At 39.8% G+C, this 16,359-nt stretch overlaps 1 protein-coding gene and 1 long non-coding RNA gene across 2 annotated transcripts in view; one reads left to right on the forward strand and one right to left on the reverse strand.

Moving 5' to 3' along the window:
* Positions 1 to 8,596, reverse strand: part of GAP43 (growth associated protein 43) — a 97,770-nt gene extending 89,174 nt beyond the window's left edge. The window contains exon 1 of the mRNA XM_015445341.3: positions 8,459 to 8,596. Coding sequence (XP_015300827.1) covers positions 8,459 to 8,488 — 30 coding nt within the window. The 5' untranslated portion in view covers positions 8,489 to 8,596. The remainder of the gene's footprint in view (positions 1 to 8,458) is intronic.
* LOC135969410 (uncharacterized) overlaps positions 1 to 15,357 on the forward strand; it is a 42,736-nt gene extending 27,379 nt beyond the window's left edge. The window contains exon 4 of the long non-coding RNA XR_010584655.2: positions 14,172 to 15,357. This is a non-coding gene — a long non-coding RNA (uncharacterized lncRNA). The remainder of the gene's footprint in view (positions 1 to 14,171) is intronic.
* The last annotated feature ends 1,002 nt before the right edge of the window (positions 15,358 to 16,359 follow it).

Genomic DNA, 16,359 nt, shown 5'->3' on the forward strand with positions numbered 1-16,359 from the left:
GGAGGCAGCAAACTTAGCAAATGAAGAAGTAAAGAGATCTAAATATGAGGAAAAGATGAAAACAGAGAAAGATAAAAAGAAAAACAGTGGGTATTTCTAATCATTTGAAGTAATCCTTGGGTCTTATAACACTTTGAGTATTGGCTTATCTAAATTCTGTCACTGAAGTTTTCAAAGAAAATAATAAAGAGATACTATGTTCCCATCCATTAGCATGGTTAATATTTACTCTGAGCTGGGCGTGGTAGCTCACGCCTGTAATCCCAACACTTTGAGAGGCGAAGGTGGTGGATCACTTGAGCTCAGGAGTTCAAGACCAGCCTGGGCAACATGGTGAAACCTTGTCTCTACTAAAAATACAAAAATAAGCCAGATGTGGTGGCATGCACCTGTAGTCCCAGCTACTTGACAGGCTGAGACAGGAGAATTGCTTGAACCTGGGAGGTGGAGGTTGCAGTGAGTCGAGATCACACCATTGCACTCCAGTCTGGATGACAGCAAGACTCCGTCTTAAAAAAAAAAAAAAAAAATTTGTAGAGTATGGGAGTCAGGTGGAAATGGGGAATGTGTGTATTCTATACAGAGAGCAAGAGTACTCCTTGTTTGCTTAGAGCCATGAATACTTTAGTGTTCGATCTGTGAAACTCTGTAATTAATAATAGCTTATATTTCAAAAACACATTGTTTGCAAAACACTTTTATTATAATCTCTTCATTTGAGACTCACACCAACCTACTTTTTTTTAAGAAAAACAGGTAAGACAGGATTTGGAGGGTTCTTTTTATGTACCCACTACACAGATGAATAGACTAGTCTCAGAAAGGTTGAATTACTTACCCAACATCACATGACAAGCAATTGGCAGAACCAGGTCTAGAACCCAAGGAAAGGGTTTATTCCACTACAAAGACATGAAACAGGACATTAAACAGACAACATCTAAGAAAATAAGATCTGTAAATAATTAAGGATAGGAAATCTGGAAGATCACATTCCCATGCTAAACCTGAATGAAATGACTGCAAGTGTGTCTCTCTGATCTAAGCAAACAGGAGTGGGAACTGAACTTTGACTATGTCCACCTTGTGAGGGGGACCAATAGAGCTGAACTTGCATTTACACAAAGCCCACTCTGAACAGGTAAACAGAAATGGTCATCTGTCCCAAAACATCTCCCCTAATGACCCATCATGATGCTCCCACCCTTCCTACATTTATTCCTTCAACAAATATTTATTGAGAATCTAAGATGTGCCAGACATAGCTTAAAATGCCTGTTTTGTCTATAAATACTTTTTAGAAAGTTTGAAGAAACACACTTTTTCTTAAAGTTCTCCTTCCATAGCCTCACCCACTAAACACTAGCATGAACTGGTATTACTTAATCAGAAAAACTCTACCTGGGTCTGACAGGAGGAGAAAATAATAGAAAAACTCAATGCCAAAGAGATTGGGAGCAGTAAGCAAGATATCAAGTGAGGGTATGGCAATTGACAAATACTACTGAACCTTACCAGTTGAAGACAAACTTCACTTACAAATTATTTAGTCTTTCTGCTGTTCTCAAGGACATGCCAATTCAGTCAGAGAAAATACACTACTTAGTGTCTGGCAAGAGTGTTTTCATGGAAAACAGTGGTTGCGATATGTTCCATGCTGGGTACAATAGGCCTACTTCAGAACCCAAGTCCCTTCAGTCTATTTAAGCCTAAGAAAAATCCAATTCATCTGATATTAACATTCATTTAACAGTCATTTGAGGGACTACTTACCATTCACCCTCCCTGTACTTCCAATCATGATTTCTCTTTGTGAAATATTATTATGTGGATACTTCAGAGGGAAGAAAAGAAATCCAAATGAAGGTAAAATTAATTTTTGAGCACACACACCTAAGCACAGGCCAGCACTACATGCATTTAAAGAAAAAAAAATCTTGCTACTCTTAGTTGATTTATTTCATGGATCACACAGATTGATTTACGGTCTATTTGTAATAGTTGTGAAGCAAAGCAGTGAGTGTAAGTACTTGGAGCCTCAAAGGAAGGGCACGTGAAGATCCAGGGTTGTGGTAACCAGAGAAGGTGGGGCTATAATGCTGGTTGTTGGATGAGGAGGACATGGAGGGGAGACAGTGCCAGCTATGAGAGTTCAGAGAAATACAGTCTATAAATGGGTTCATTTTGTAGCTGCTTTTATTAAAAACTGATGGCTGTCATGTCTATAAGTGAATAACAAGAATCACTAATGATCAGTTCCACTTTAAAATTTCATGCCAAGACATTTAAAAAAAAAATCTCCTAGTGATTCTGTCCATTTAGATATGCTATAGCTTGTGAAAATACTATAAACCTGGTTCCATATAGATTTAGCAAACAGATTATTCATGGTTAACATGAGCTATTTTATGTACCATGTATTATGGTAGAGATAAAACAATAATTATGTTTTCATCCTTTTCCCCAAGAAGCTAACAGTGTGGACCCCAGTATGTGAAAAATAAATGTCAAATAGTGCAATAAGTGATAATAGAGATAGTACAAAATACAGCATGAGCAAAGAGAAGGTAGAAGAAAACTTAATTAGGAAGGTTAAGAATGGCTTCAAAGAGCTAACTCTTACAGGGAAAGTGGGAATATTTCAGGCGGAGAGGGAAGTGTAATGTGGGCAGAGAGTAGAGTACAAGCGACAGCACCAAGGCCTGAAATCTTGGCATGGTATCATCAGGTAAAAAAACAAAAAAGGCAGGGGTGAGGGTTGGAGTTTGGCACTAGAAAAGCAGGCAAAACTAGATTATGTCATTCATGCTGAAGAGTTTATATTTTAACAAGGAAAATAACAAAACCAGATTTGCATCATGTAAAGATAGCTGCGGTGTTATTTGCAAGGTAAACTAAAGAACAATGTGGTGGTAGAACTCCACGTAGAAAGTTATTGCTTTTGTCTAGATGAGTAGTCATGAAAAGTCTTAGCCAGGTTATTTATATAAACAGGGTAGAAAAGCAGAGGATTTATTCAATCTTTTAAACAAGATTCAAAGGATTTAGAAACTGGATATAGGAGTTGAAATAAAATATACTCAGTATTACTCTCAGGTTCCTAGAGCTCTGAGGCTGGATGGACAGTGTCAGAGCAATAAGTGTAGTGAGGAAGATCAAGTGTGATACAAAACAGAAGACACTGAGTTTGGTTTTGTACCTAATAAACTTGAGTGTCTCTGAAATGAAGCACTTAGACCAAGATAACTATGGATCAGAAGCTAAAAACAGATATCTGGTCTACAGATCTGGAAATCACACAGGTGGCTAAAGATTTGGACGTAGATGACACGATGAGATCACCTAGGATTAGTGAGTCAAATGAGAAGAGTGGAATGAATCAAGATTATGATCCAGGAGATCATAGATTTGGGGAGGTGGGTGAAGAGAGCAAGAGAAGCCTATAAGGAGACTGAGCAGGGTCTTATCTGAGAGGGAGAATAAGGAGAGCTATTCATATCATGCAGGCCCAGTAAGGGGACAGTTTCAGGAAGAAGGATGGCCAGCAACACAAAATGCCAAAGAGACATTAAATAAGATGTGCAATGAAGGGTCACTGGATTTGGCATCCTTTCAGAATATGTTTTTCAGTGAAATTATGAAAACCAAAGCCAAATTAAACTAGAAGGAATAGTGAATGGGGAGTGAACAAGAGGAGAAACTGAGGGTGGAGAGTACTTGGAACTTTGTTCTAAAGGGAGAGTGAGAACACTATAGAGATGGGTACATAGAGTCAGGAGAGGATCTTTTAAGATAGATGAGGCGAAAGCATATTCATAAGCTATAAGGAAAGGAGCCAGTGCAGCACGAGAAGATGAAATCTCAAGAGAGAGCAGGGCATGAAGGAGTGGGGTTCTAGGGAAAACACGGCGCGGGGAGGAGCAACAGCACAAGCAGAAGGCTCAACTAAGACTAGAAGGAACTCATCTCTAACAGAGAAAAGTAGACATAGCAGGCACTGGATCATCCTGCAAAGCTGGGGGCGCTAAGACAAGCCTCACACTGCAAAACTTGGGGACAAAAAAATTTCTTATATTGATCTTTGTTTTCACATCAAGTATGTTTAAGCCCTACAAAAATCCTTAAGGTAAGCAAGGTGTTCATGTGTGTTTGGTTTTTGATTTTTACTCTTCATTCTACAGAAGGAAACTGAAGCCCAAGGTGATGTGATTCATTCAAATCACAGTCAGTAAGTGGCTTCCACTAAGGACTCACAGTATAATATTCTTCCCAACACTTCTGAAAATGTTATGAAGATTTATTACAAAGGTACAAAAGCAACTTCAGAAATTCAAAAGGGAGAATTCCTGCATGAAATCACTTCTTTGGTTTGCAACAGCCACTGCTTGGTTGCCCTAATGCCTTTATTAATACTAATAGGGAAGTGAATAGTTAAATGCTGCTGTACCTTCTCTTGAGATGACCTGGTTATGTGCATTCTTTGAACTATTAATAGAAGAAGACTTGTCTTACTTTATCAATATGATTGGTTAATATGTATGCTCTATTCTTGCCTGAAAGAACACCAGTACCCTTCCTCATGGGGCCAGGTAAAAGTCTGAAGTCTGTGGATTAATTCAGCCCCAGGCATAACACTGGCAATTTCACTGACAGAGGCAAAGGAGACCCCAAACCACTCTCCCTCTCAGTGAGCAGGAGTACTGCCCTTTAGCGTGAAACATCAAAGGAGGGTTCTGTAGTTTTGCCAGCTCAGCAAGATAGAAAATTAACTCTGCATTTTCTTATTCCAGTTGCCTCAGCATGGGTTGGTAGGGGAGGGGGTGGGGAAAGAGAGTCACACAGACTCTGTCAGCAGGAGAGATCAGGGCTCATTGTGTATGCACCCTGGCCTGGGTTAGAAGGAATTATAGAGTCACCAGAAATGAACACTTTCTAGACTCACCATGATTTTTCTAAGGTTCTCTGCAAGTCCAGATAATTTGGCAAAAAAAAAAAAAAAAAAAAAAAAAAAAAAGAAGAAGAAAGAAAGAGAGAGAGAGAGAAAGAAAGAAAGGAAATGCCCTTCAAATGTTTTTTCTGTTTAAATTTGGAAACCTGTGGTGAAAATCACTATTAAAAAAAAAAAAAGAACAAGAAGCTTCAATTATATTAAATAAAATGGTTCAGTTTAATTAATTCACTAAGTCCCTGGGTGACACTGGGTGTGGCTCAGAGAGATTTGGGAGGAATCCAATTTATCACTAGGAAGAATCTCCTGCACCAAGCAGCAAGGCAGCATCCTTCCATACCTTCCCAACACTGCAAGGAAAAGGCACAGAGAGGTCGGAATTCTAAACCACAGATCACACTCTCAGAGATAAGATTTATTTGTTGCATAAGGGAAAAAGCAGATGTTGGCATGGATGGGGGGCTGGGGAGTAGAGGGACTACTTGCTTGCATGAAATTCTTTACACTTCAATTACAAACTAAAGTCATTATTTTTCAACAAAAGAAACACCTCGTAGTTTTCTTGCTTTGTAGACATAGCTCACACCTTGCCAAGTTTTTAATCATCTGCAATACACGTGGCAATTAAGCTATTTCAAGTAAACTCCAAGATATTTGAATATCATAAGGCAATACAATCTTAGGGATTCTTTTATTTTATTCCTCCTTTGCCCACTCCTTTACCATATTCTCGTCTCTACCCCATTCTTATTCTCTTCTTCCTGCTATAATAATCTATAGTGATAACTAATGGCTAATATAGATCATTTATGCTTTCTTCTCACCCACTGGCAATGTATTCCAACTTAGAAATCCAAGGTTGCTTCTTTATGCCGCTCAAGTGGAAGAGGAAGGAAGTGCAAGCCCTTCAGCCCCCTCCCACGTTTCTGCTGGATTTTATGGGTGTGGCAGAGCTTAGACCTTTGCAGGTTTTTGCCCTTGTTTTATTCCCTGTTAAGTACTAAGATGATGAATAGATGCCAGCAGAAGGATGGACACCACTGGATTTTGTCATAAATGATATAGAGTTTCATCCACAAGCAGGCAACCTGCGTGAGACTTAAGTACTCATGCTACATAAATGCCAGTGAGTGTAGTGTGAGCCCACGCCCTGAATACACCATTTCCTGTAGTCTGATTGAATGGTATCCTAAATACTGGCTAATGTGAATGATACACAACAGTGGTATATAAGAGACATGAGCATTTCACACAGAAGTACACATTTATAAAATGCATGAGCAAAACAGGACAATTTCTATACCTTTAATTTTCTCTTGAATATAAATGATGCTAAAACACAGGGAGGCATGTGGAAACCACACTTACACATGCAACTGTAGCATATGAAGTATGTGGATGCTGTATGCATTTACATGAGAATTTCTGCAACTCTAAACACACAATTTCATCTTCATCACTTTGCACATCAGAGTAAATGCTTGAGGCTGTTGCTGAAATAGAGCCCCAGGGAAGGCAGTTGTCTTCATTTTGGGAAGGGAATTCCTTTAGCTCTAATTCCTTTTCTAAAAATCATACATGATTTCCTTTATTAAAGGAGATGTATGTATACTCGCATGCATACACATAGGGTGAGAACAAATTTTGAACCTGAATATTTTTCTTTCCAAAATCAAAGCTTTTTAAGTGGATAGCTTTGGCTTACTTAGTGCTCTACCTTCCTAAATTTTATTTCCCCAGCTCACCAGTGAAATAACCTCAGGACTTTTCTTTGACAGTGTTCTTAACCCAGACACCTGTATTTATTACATTTATATATTAAAATGAAGGAGGACACGGAGAGAAAATGCCCTGGTTTGATAAAATGAGCCAATGGAAGCATCAATCTCTGTAACCATAGGGCAGTTTCAGGAGATGCTGCAAATACTGCCCCCCACTCAATCCCCCACTATCCGACGTTTCCCCCAAATAGCCCCACACAATCCAGGATGTCTGCTACTTTATTTATTTATGCCAAACCTCTACTCCCATTGCTCTGACATTCTGCTCATTCTGCTTCAGTCTCCCTTCCTCTTCCTGCTCCTTCTCCTTCATCCTCACTCCCCACCCTTCCTTCCAGGGCGCTGGCTAAATGTGCTAAGCTGGCAGGCTGTTTCTTCTCCACTCTCTTCCACCCCCTTCGGATTCAGAGAGTATTACAAATTGCCCAATTTCCAATACCTGCACTGGAAATTATACCCAAATTCCATCTCTTGCACCCCACCCCTAAGGCAATCAGTCTGCAAAGGGCTTCTTTGACCAAGATTGCTCCCACCACACCCCCACCCCCACCCCAGTCAAGCACACGCACACACTCACCCATATCCCACACCCATTTTTCTCCTTAACCTTCGCCAAAATCACTCAAATGCATTCCAACAAATGTTTGAAAGCTTCTTTTGGAGACTGTCATGGCATGGTCGGTTGCTGCGGAATACCACACTCGTCATTCCTTCCCACTCTCACCCCAGTCAAGTTTCTAAAATGTCTTTCAAGAAATAAGCGAGCAATTGAAATGGCTGTAAAACCTGGGCAGTGGGGGAGGGAAGGAGGGGCTCTGATTCTTCCTAATCTTGGATGTGTCCCTCTTCCTGATGAAAATGAGTCACCATACTTATTATCCAGGATGTTAGCCTGTCTCTGGTCACTGACAATCCCAGGAAAGAAGCAAGGGAAGGGGAGAAGAGACAAGACCTGGTTTCCAACAGGTAACACCCGGCTGTCTTTCCCATCCCATCCGAGCTCCTAGGGGCGTGGTCCACCCTCTCCTCCGACCAGCTGGTGCACAATCGGCTGCTGATCTTAAGGAAGGGGATTTTCCCCTTCTGCATGGCCAATTTCTCCCCCAGCCCCAGTTGTCTTAGCTTCTCTTAAAAAAAAAAAAAAAATCTATCAAATCATAGTTTCATTCATTCATTGAAAAATAAATAAATAAATAAGACCTGCACGTTTTTCCATAAATACCTGCGCCCCTTCGAAGCTCATGCATGTACGAAATAAGGCATCTTCCGCAGCACATGTGAGAAAATTGTATGACAGAGAGGTAATACTCAGTCCTGCATATTATTTCCTCAACCCTGCTTTTTGCAAATAATATAAAGAATTGCCTCCCCATCTTGTAGGTAGAGCCCACATAATCTCCCCCACACCCCTTTCTACGTCCACACCCTCAAGACCAGAGACCTCAAACGCTGAGCATTCACTAATAAGCAAAAAAAAAAAAAAAAAAAATTTCTAGCCAAACAGGCATGTTTTTTCTACCCTCACCCTAATTAGTAGCAGCATTCCAAAACCGGAGCATGAAAGACAGAAAAGAATAAAAGCTGGGATGCAACCATCAGTTACCATATGCTAAGGAAGCGCGAGCACCATGGCCAGAGCAGAAGCAGTAAAAAAATTGTTTGCCTTTATAGGGAAATACTGTACTCTGGTTATTCCACAACAGCAAGAAGTAAAAATCTTTAGCTCTACCTGTTTGGTTCTTCTCATACAGCACAGCATGGTTGTCTCGTCCCTTGCCTTCTTCCTGCCTTCTCTCCTTTCCTTCTCTCTCTTTCTTATTCCCCCCCTCTCCACCTCTTTTCTGCTCGCTTGCTCACTCGCTCTCTCGCGCTAGCGCGCTCTCTCTCCCTCCCTCCCTCTCTCTCCCTCACACACACCAGGGCAGTTAGCAGCAACTGTAAGGTCCACAGCTATTGCTCATCGCACATGCTCGCTCTCTCTCTCTAGCACGCGCTCTCTCTCTCTGGTGCTCTCTCTCTGCTGTCCTCTCTTCTCTTCCCTCTCTTCTCCTTTTTTCTCCTCCCCCCCAGTATCTGTCTCTCTGTCTTTTTCTTCCCTCTCTCTCCGTCTCTTTCTCGGAATTGTTCGCTAGCCTTCAGTGACTAATCACTTCCCCCAGCCCCTACCCCCATTCTAGACAGTCACCCCCTCCCAGTCCCCTGCCAGCCTCATGAATATTTAAACACCTCCAATCTGGACCCAATTACCCACCGACTTTTCCACTGCATTGAGAGGGTAATGGGGTGGGGGCAGAGAAGGATATTCCAGTCAATCCAGGAGATATGATAGAGCATGTTTTAGGGAAGAGGGGCTTGAGGAATCCTTGTATTTCTTTAAGAACTCTTCTCCTCTTTTCCTAGTATTATAAAAGCAAAGAACAACTATTTCTAAAGAGGAATTGCAGTCAGTCCTATACAATATATCTGCCATTACATTTTATGCATAGTTAATAATTGTGGAGGTTAATTTCCCTCAAAAAATGAAATAAGATGTAACTATCATACACTGTTTATATATTCTTCTCAGTATACATATAACCTGAAATAAATACAAAGCTTAGATATGCACAAGCATATTTTATGTATGTTCCAATATCCTGGAAAAAATCCACATAAATATATTGCATTTTAAACATTCTAAGCACTAGAGCTCAGAAATAATAAATAATGTTTAAGAATTGGCATCCATATATAAAATCACATGGTAGTTTTTTTTTTTTTCTTAATGCACATATACCTGTTTGTAAATTGTGGTTTCTTCTAATTTTACTGAAAAACCTGAGCACATTGAAACAGGTCTGTGTAATATTGATGGTGATCAAAATGATATTTTACAATGTGGGCATGATAGATTAAAGTGAATCCATCTGAGATGAGAAGAAACGATATGTCATGAAGCCTACTTCTTGAATTCGTTCTATGGCCTTTCATAATTTTGGAGGAGGAACATGTGACTCTTAAAGTGTGTATAGCACAATTTTTAGTTATTTATTGTTGAATGAGTTTGAGTGTGTTACTGAAGCTCTTTGCACCTAATTTTCTCATCTTTAAAATGGAGATAATAATGCAAACCTTGCCAACATGTTTTGAGGACTAAACGACATAACGCATGCAAAGCACAACAGAGTCTCTCTGAGTGTATAGGAGATTTACTCCAGAGACTGTACTTTTCTGAAACTCGGGTGACATTTGCAAGCGAATATCTCGAAGAAGTTTTAAAACTATTTCTTGTTGTTCATTAGTGATGACAAGTACCCCTAATTAAACAGCTCTTATTCTTCACAGTCCCTCCTAGACATAAACCTAGTTAATAAGTGGCAACTAGGCAGCTTACTATTAGGCATATTTCAGGATTGCTGAGCTCAATAAGTGCTTAGTACATTTTAACATAATTTCAGGTGTATCTATTTCAAAATGAACTATCTCAGGTACCTGGGGATGATGATGGTGATACCCAGGAGGTGATACTTCAAATTAGTCTTAATTATTCCTCAGTAGTCTTCCTGAGAATGGCCCGCTTCAGATCCAGCTGACTTGGTCTTTCATTCTTCCAGTTTGCTTCCTAGTTTTCATATTTTATGATTAAAAAACAGAATTAGTTTCTGAGTTTAATAATTTTTTAATGTTACAATGAGCCCAGTTTTGAAAGCCCAGCTGCTTTCAGAACAGCCTTCCATGATTTTAAGTGATAGAAGAGGACAAAGAGTAGGTGAGAAATGGCTCCTACCAGAAACATTCCAATTGCAGATTAGGAACACCCTACCTAGCCTGCTAGTGACTAAAGAGTAATGAAGAGAGGAGGCAGAGAAGGTGGGAATTTGGGATGATGGAGAAGAAATTGCTCCTTTTGGTGTTTAAACAGGATAACTTCATTGATAAGGCCATTTCATTAACTGTGTGGCTAAACTTAAACAGTGAGATTAACTCCTTTCCCTTTCAATGTACTCACCTCAGCCATCCCATTTATACTTTTTCCCCTTTATTTATGTGAAGGAAATTTGGAAACAGTGGCATAATGAAGTTAAACAAGCTGGGGCTTAAAACTGGGCACAAGCATTGATGAAATTTGTGACTAAATATGTGAAACCACCCAGCTCAGGATCAGCTTCCTCATCAGTTTACATGCGTTATTTTATCTAATACTCAAAATGAGGTAGGCACAAGCAGTAACCCCATTTTGATGGGGATGCCAAAGCTAAGGAAAGTTAAGTGCCTTGACTAAGTCACAGAACTAATAAGTAGTAAAGCTAGGACTCTAAAAGGCTCTTAACCACTAGGCTACATCAGTCACCACTCAATAGGTCTCTACTCATCATTACTTCTGGTCCTTAAGAGATTAAACTACATAGTGGAAGTTTTAATGCTGAAATGAAATCAGCATTCAATGTTGAAATGAAATCAGCAAGATCCATCTTTTAGGCCCGACTCTTACCTCAAGAGCCATGGAGAACAAGCTAATATTTTCATACAATAGAGAGCCCTCCATGTATTTCTGACGAGATGTCTGCTCCTTCACCTACCCTCAGGTATCTCAGTGTGTAAGGTTCTCACCATTTCTTGATGCCTTCCGCTGGACGTACTACATTCTATCAAGGAACCTTGAAAAATTACCTCCCAATTTGGGAGCCTAAGATTCCAAATTTAATTTGCATAACACGGAATCAATTCTAATGCATCTTTTTCTCTAAGCATTGACGGTTATGGGTGGCAAAAGAATAAGGAAGAGAAAGCACAAACTGCTCTGAGCTTTGCAAAAATATATAAAAAATAAAATAACCGATGTCCCGATTTTTGCCAAGCAACAACACAATAGACCTACTAATCCTTGTACTCTTATAACTAATCCTAGAAAATGCATAGGCTTAAACCCCATGACTAACCCTTTTACAATTTTAGATTAGCAAATTAACTCATAAGACTATCAATTAACTTCCTGACTATAGGTTAGACAATAGTAACAGTCTAGAAAAAGATAAAGAGTGGTAGAGGCCAGGTCCCAGTTCCACGCTCAGATCTCTTTGAAATTTATACTAAAGTGATACTGCTTGTATAATGAACCCAGAAATCACTGGTCTTTACTAAGGGTTCTGTCAAATAGTTTACCATTTTAGGATTATGGCTGGTACTTGAGAGAAGATAATGTCATCAATTCAGGTAGAAAATATGTTAGTCTTATTTCTCCCTTTTTTCAAATTTTATTTTATTCTGAGACAAGTTTTCACTCTGTCACCCAGGCTGCGGTGCAGTGGTACAAACATAGCTCACCACAACCTTGAAATCCTGGGCTCAAGCAATCTTCTACCTCAGCCTTCTGAGTAACTAGAACTAAAACTACACATCACCACTCCTGGCTAATTTTTTTTATTTTTTATTTTTGCAGAGTTCTCATTATGTTGCTTAGACTGGTCTCACACTGCTGGCTTCAAGCAATCCTCTTACCTCGGCCTCCTCTTATTTTTTCAGTGCCTAATCTAAGCCTCTTACTTGCTGCATTAGTTTTCTAGCATTGCCGTAACAAAATAGCACAGACTGGGTGGTCTAAACAACCAAAATGTAATTTCTCACAGTTCTGAAGGCTAGAAGTCCAAGATCAGGCTGCTGGCAGAGTTGGTTTCCTCTGAGAGTCCTAAAGGAATGTTCTTTCCAAACCACTTTCCTGCACTTGCAGCTGGCTGCCCTCTGCTGCCTCTGCCCATGGTATGGTTGTCCCTCTGTGTGCATGTGCACCCCTACTGTCTGTCCCTGTGTATCCTAAGCTCTCCTTCATAAGGACACCAATCAAATTGGATTAGGGCCCACACCTATGGCCTCATTTCACCTTAATTTTCTCTTTAAAGGGTCACATTAAAGATCTCCAAATACAGTCACATCTTAAGGTACTGGGAGTTAGGTTTCAACATATGAATTTGCAAATAAGGGGGACATAATTCATCCCAAACACCTGCTTTCTCTGTCCATGCTTGCTGTTTTCACTCATTTAATCTACAGTTTCTATGTTGCAAAAATCATTCTGCCCTCAAGGAAAGTCACACATATGTGAAAAGAAAACCAAACACTGTGTGTACAAAATATGATTCAATGTCAAATTGTTTGATAAGCATTCAAAATAGGAAACAAATCACTGTAGACTATGATGGGCCTTTCGTTTCAGGATTAGGATTTGAAAGAATAGAGAAGACATAGGAGTTTTAGACAAGGGAAAGGGATCACATTAGAAAAGACAAAATGCACAAATATTCACTGCATGATCAAGGGACTGGAAGGATACAGAAGTGGGGGAAGCTGTAAAGGATACTGGCAGGAGACAATGTTGAAAACGTAGGTTAAAACCAGATTAACAGGGATCTTCAAGATCAGACTAAGGGGATATGTTGGTTTCCTAGGCCTGCTGTAACAAATTTGGTAGCTTAAAACAGCAGAAAATTACTTTCTCACATTTCTGAAAACCTGAAGGCTGAAATCAGTTGGCAGGGTTTGTTCCCTCTGGAGGCTTTGAGGGAGGATACCTTCCAGATCTTTCTCTTAGCTTCTAGTGGCTGTGGTCAATCTTTGGTGTTGCTTGTTTTGAAGAAACATCACTCCAATCTCTGCCTTCATCTCCATAAGAACTTCCCCTCTCTGGGTCCCTGTGTCTTTCCCTTTTCTTCTTCTTCTTCTTCTTTTTTTTTTTTTTTTTTTTTGAGACAGAGTCTTGCTCTGTCACTCGGGCTGGAGTACAATGGCGAGATCTTGGTTCATTGCAACTTCTGCTTCCCAGGTTCAAGTGATTTTCCTGCCCTAGCCTCCTGAGTAGCTGACACTACAGACGTGTGCCACCATGGCTGGCTAATTTTTGTATTTTTAGTAGAGTACTAGTTTTGCCATCTTGGCCAGGCTGGTCTCAAACTCCTGACCTCAGGTGATCCACCCGCTTTGGCCTCCCAAAGTGCTTGGATTACAGGCATGAACTACTGTGCCCAGCCCCATCTTTCCCTTTTTCAGAAAGACATCTGTCATCAAATTTAGGGCCCTCCCTAAATCCAAGATGATCTCATCTTGATATCCTCAACTTCATTACAAATTACCTGCAAAGACTTTTTTTTTCCCAAGTAAGTTCACATTCAGTGGTACCAGGAATTAGGACTTGGACATAGCTTTTTGGGAGACGCAAGTCACCCCACTACGAGGTATTAGACCTCAGATTTATGAATGGGGACATTTTAAAGAATGCCTCTGGTAACGTATAGTATAAAATGGTGAGAAAGATAAACTGGGGTCCTGTTAAGAAAAACTTAGAATTGTTCTAATGCTATATCTGGGAGGAACCGTGGAAGAAAAAGTGAACTGTCACCTGTTAAGTGCCTAGTGTGTTCCATATACCACATATTTTGTGCTTTACGTATTTTGTTTCTTTTATCTCACAGGAGAATATCTAGGAGGGAGAGAAGAATGCAAGAACCAAAAATTGTGCAGAGATTGAACCTAGACAGCCTGGAAAATGAGAGTTTAAAAAGTCGGAAAGGGACCTGGTTTTGTGAGAAAGGTGATGAGTCAAGCTTGAAAGTGTTCATTTTATGAAAGCATTGACACATTCAAGAGTAATACAGGATCAGATGGTAAGAAACAAAAGTCAGAATTGTCTTTCTACGGGTCATTGTTGGAGCCATCAAAGGGAATTCATTTTGTGAGCTACAGTGTGCTATAGAAATCAGAGGACCAAAGAATGAACTTTGAGAAATGTTCAGGATTCAGGAACTCAAAGACAGGATCAAGAAAAGAAGCCATCATGGGGGTAAACTAGAGGTAACAATAGCCTAAAAAATGCTTGAGAAAGTTCCTTGCCTTTATCCTCTTAAAATGTCATTTATAAATTCAATTGACTTGTCATTTAAATACCTGCATAAGTAAGTAAACCAGGTGTGATTTTATAAGTATCCATAGTGAGAACTATTCAAGGAATGACACACGTCTTTCCAGAGGAAAGGATCGTTCTACATTGTGCTGTCTCAAGATGTTATTTTTTAAACATCCTGAATGGAAATATTGAAATTCAAAAACCATAACCATAACAATAGCTGGTCAGAAAACAATATATCATCAAGACCCAAGATGTAAAGTAGGACAACATGGAGGTGCACTGACATTAAACTAACATCCTCTTACCTAAAAAGTAACAAAACAAAAAACAAAACAAAGAAAACTCCAAATTAAAATCTTTACTTTTCAGTGGTGAGAGTCATACAGCACTTGGTTTCCACACCTTCTCAGTTATAGTGGGGCATTTTCTACAGCGGAAGATGCCTCATGTGTGTTTACCAGGTGAAGAAGCAACAGCAGCAGAAATCACAAAATTAGATCCTTGCTCTATACAGATCAAGCTGCAACAATAATTATATCTAGGAGTGTACTGGGAAATCTTCAATACTCCTGTGGACTTTTAAATACTTTTTAACAGCATTCAGGGCTCAGATGACCTTGGTTTGGGGCACATTTCTCAAGGTCTGTTAGCACCAAACCACCCTAAATATGGATTACTCATGTTTGCCCTGTTCCATGGCTTGGCATTCAGCGGTACAACATTAAATAAAATCTCTCTCAGATAGGAACTTTAGAACTAGGTATTCATCTACTTGCTGTGAATACACACAGATGGCTCATAGATACCCCAATCTCAAACTAAAACTCAACTTGGCCTCTTGGCTGCCAGCTTGTTCCTTTCCCTGTATTCCCAGTATTAGTAAAGCGCCCCATGATTCATCATTCACCCTAGTCAGCATCACCTCCTCCTACTCCATGACAACCACACTCCACAACCAACCAGTTTTCATTTCCTCCTAAATGTTCTGCCCATCTTTATCTCTGAAATATTCTTTTTTAAGTCGTTCTTCTTCAATTCCTCTAACACAGGCCTTCAGCATTTCTGGCCAAGATTATTGCAATAACATTCTAATTGGTTTTGCTATTTTTGTATTTACCCACCATTTAGTTCTACCTTCAACACTGCACCCAGATGGATCTATCTAAAATGAAAATCAAACAACACCCTTCCCCTTCCTAAAATCCCTCTGTGGATCCCTGTGCCATAATTAGTCTGTCTCAAACTTTCAGCGCACAAAAGAACTGCCTGAGGAACTTGCTAAAAATGCAGATTCTCTGGAGCTCTTTAACAGATCATTGGACTCGGTAGATGAGAGGAAGTGCTCTGAATCTGCAATGTGTATAGTTATCATTTTGGGATAAGGTTAGAACAGTGATACTTGGATCACACTTTGAGAAAGAATGGTCTGAGGGACAAAGCTTAAGCTCGAATTCATGACTCCTGATACTGTTCTGACAGTATCTTCTACCTCTCCCCATTTTACACTTTATAATGTAATGAAGAAATCATTCAATGAACACCTCATCTTGTTTCCATTCTTGAAGCCATTCTGTTCCGTATACTTAGAAAAATTTACCCACTTCATATGAGTCTTGAAAACTCAGTAACCAGACAAATAGTAAATTTCCCTGAGCAGCCTTCACTGAATGCCCAGAAGAGACTTGCTCACCTCCTCTGGGTCCCATAACATGCAGGATACAGTATTTTATTGGCACTTACCACACTAATATTAT

The sequence above is a fragment of the Macaca fascicularis genome, chromosome 2 (assembly GCF_037993035.2).
Source record: "Macaca fascicularis isolate 582-1 chromosome 2, T2T-MFA8v1.1".
Classification (NCBI taxonomy): domain Eukaryota; kingdom Metazoa; phylum Chordata; class Mammalia; order Primates; family Cercopithecidae; genus Macaca; species Macaca fascicularis.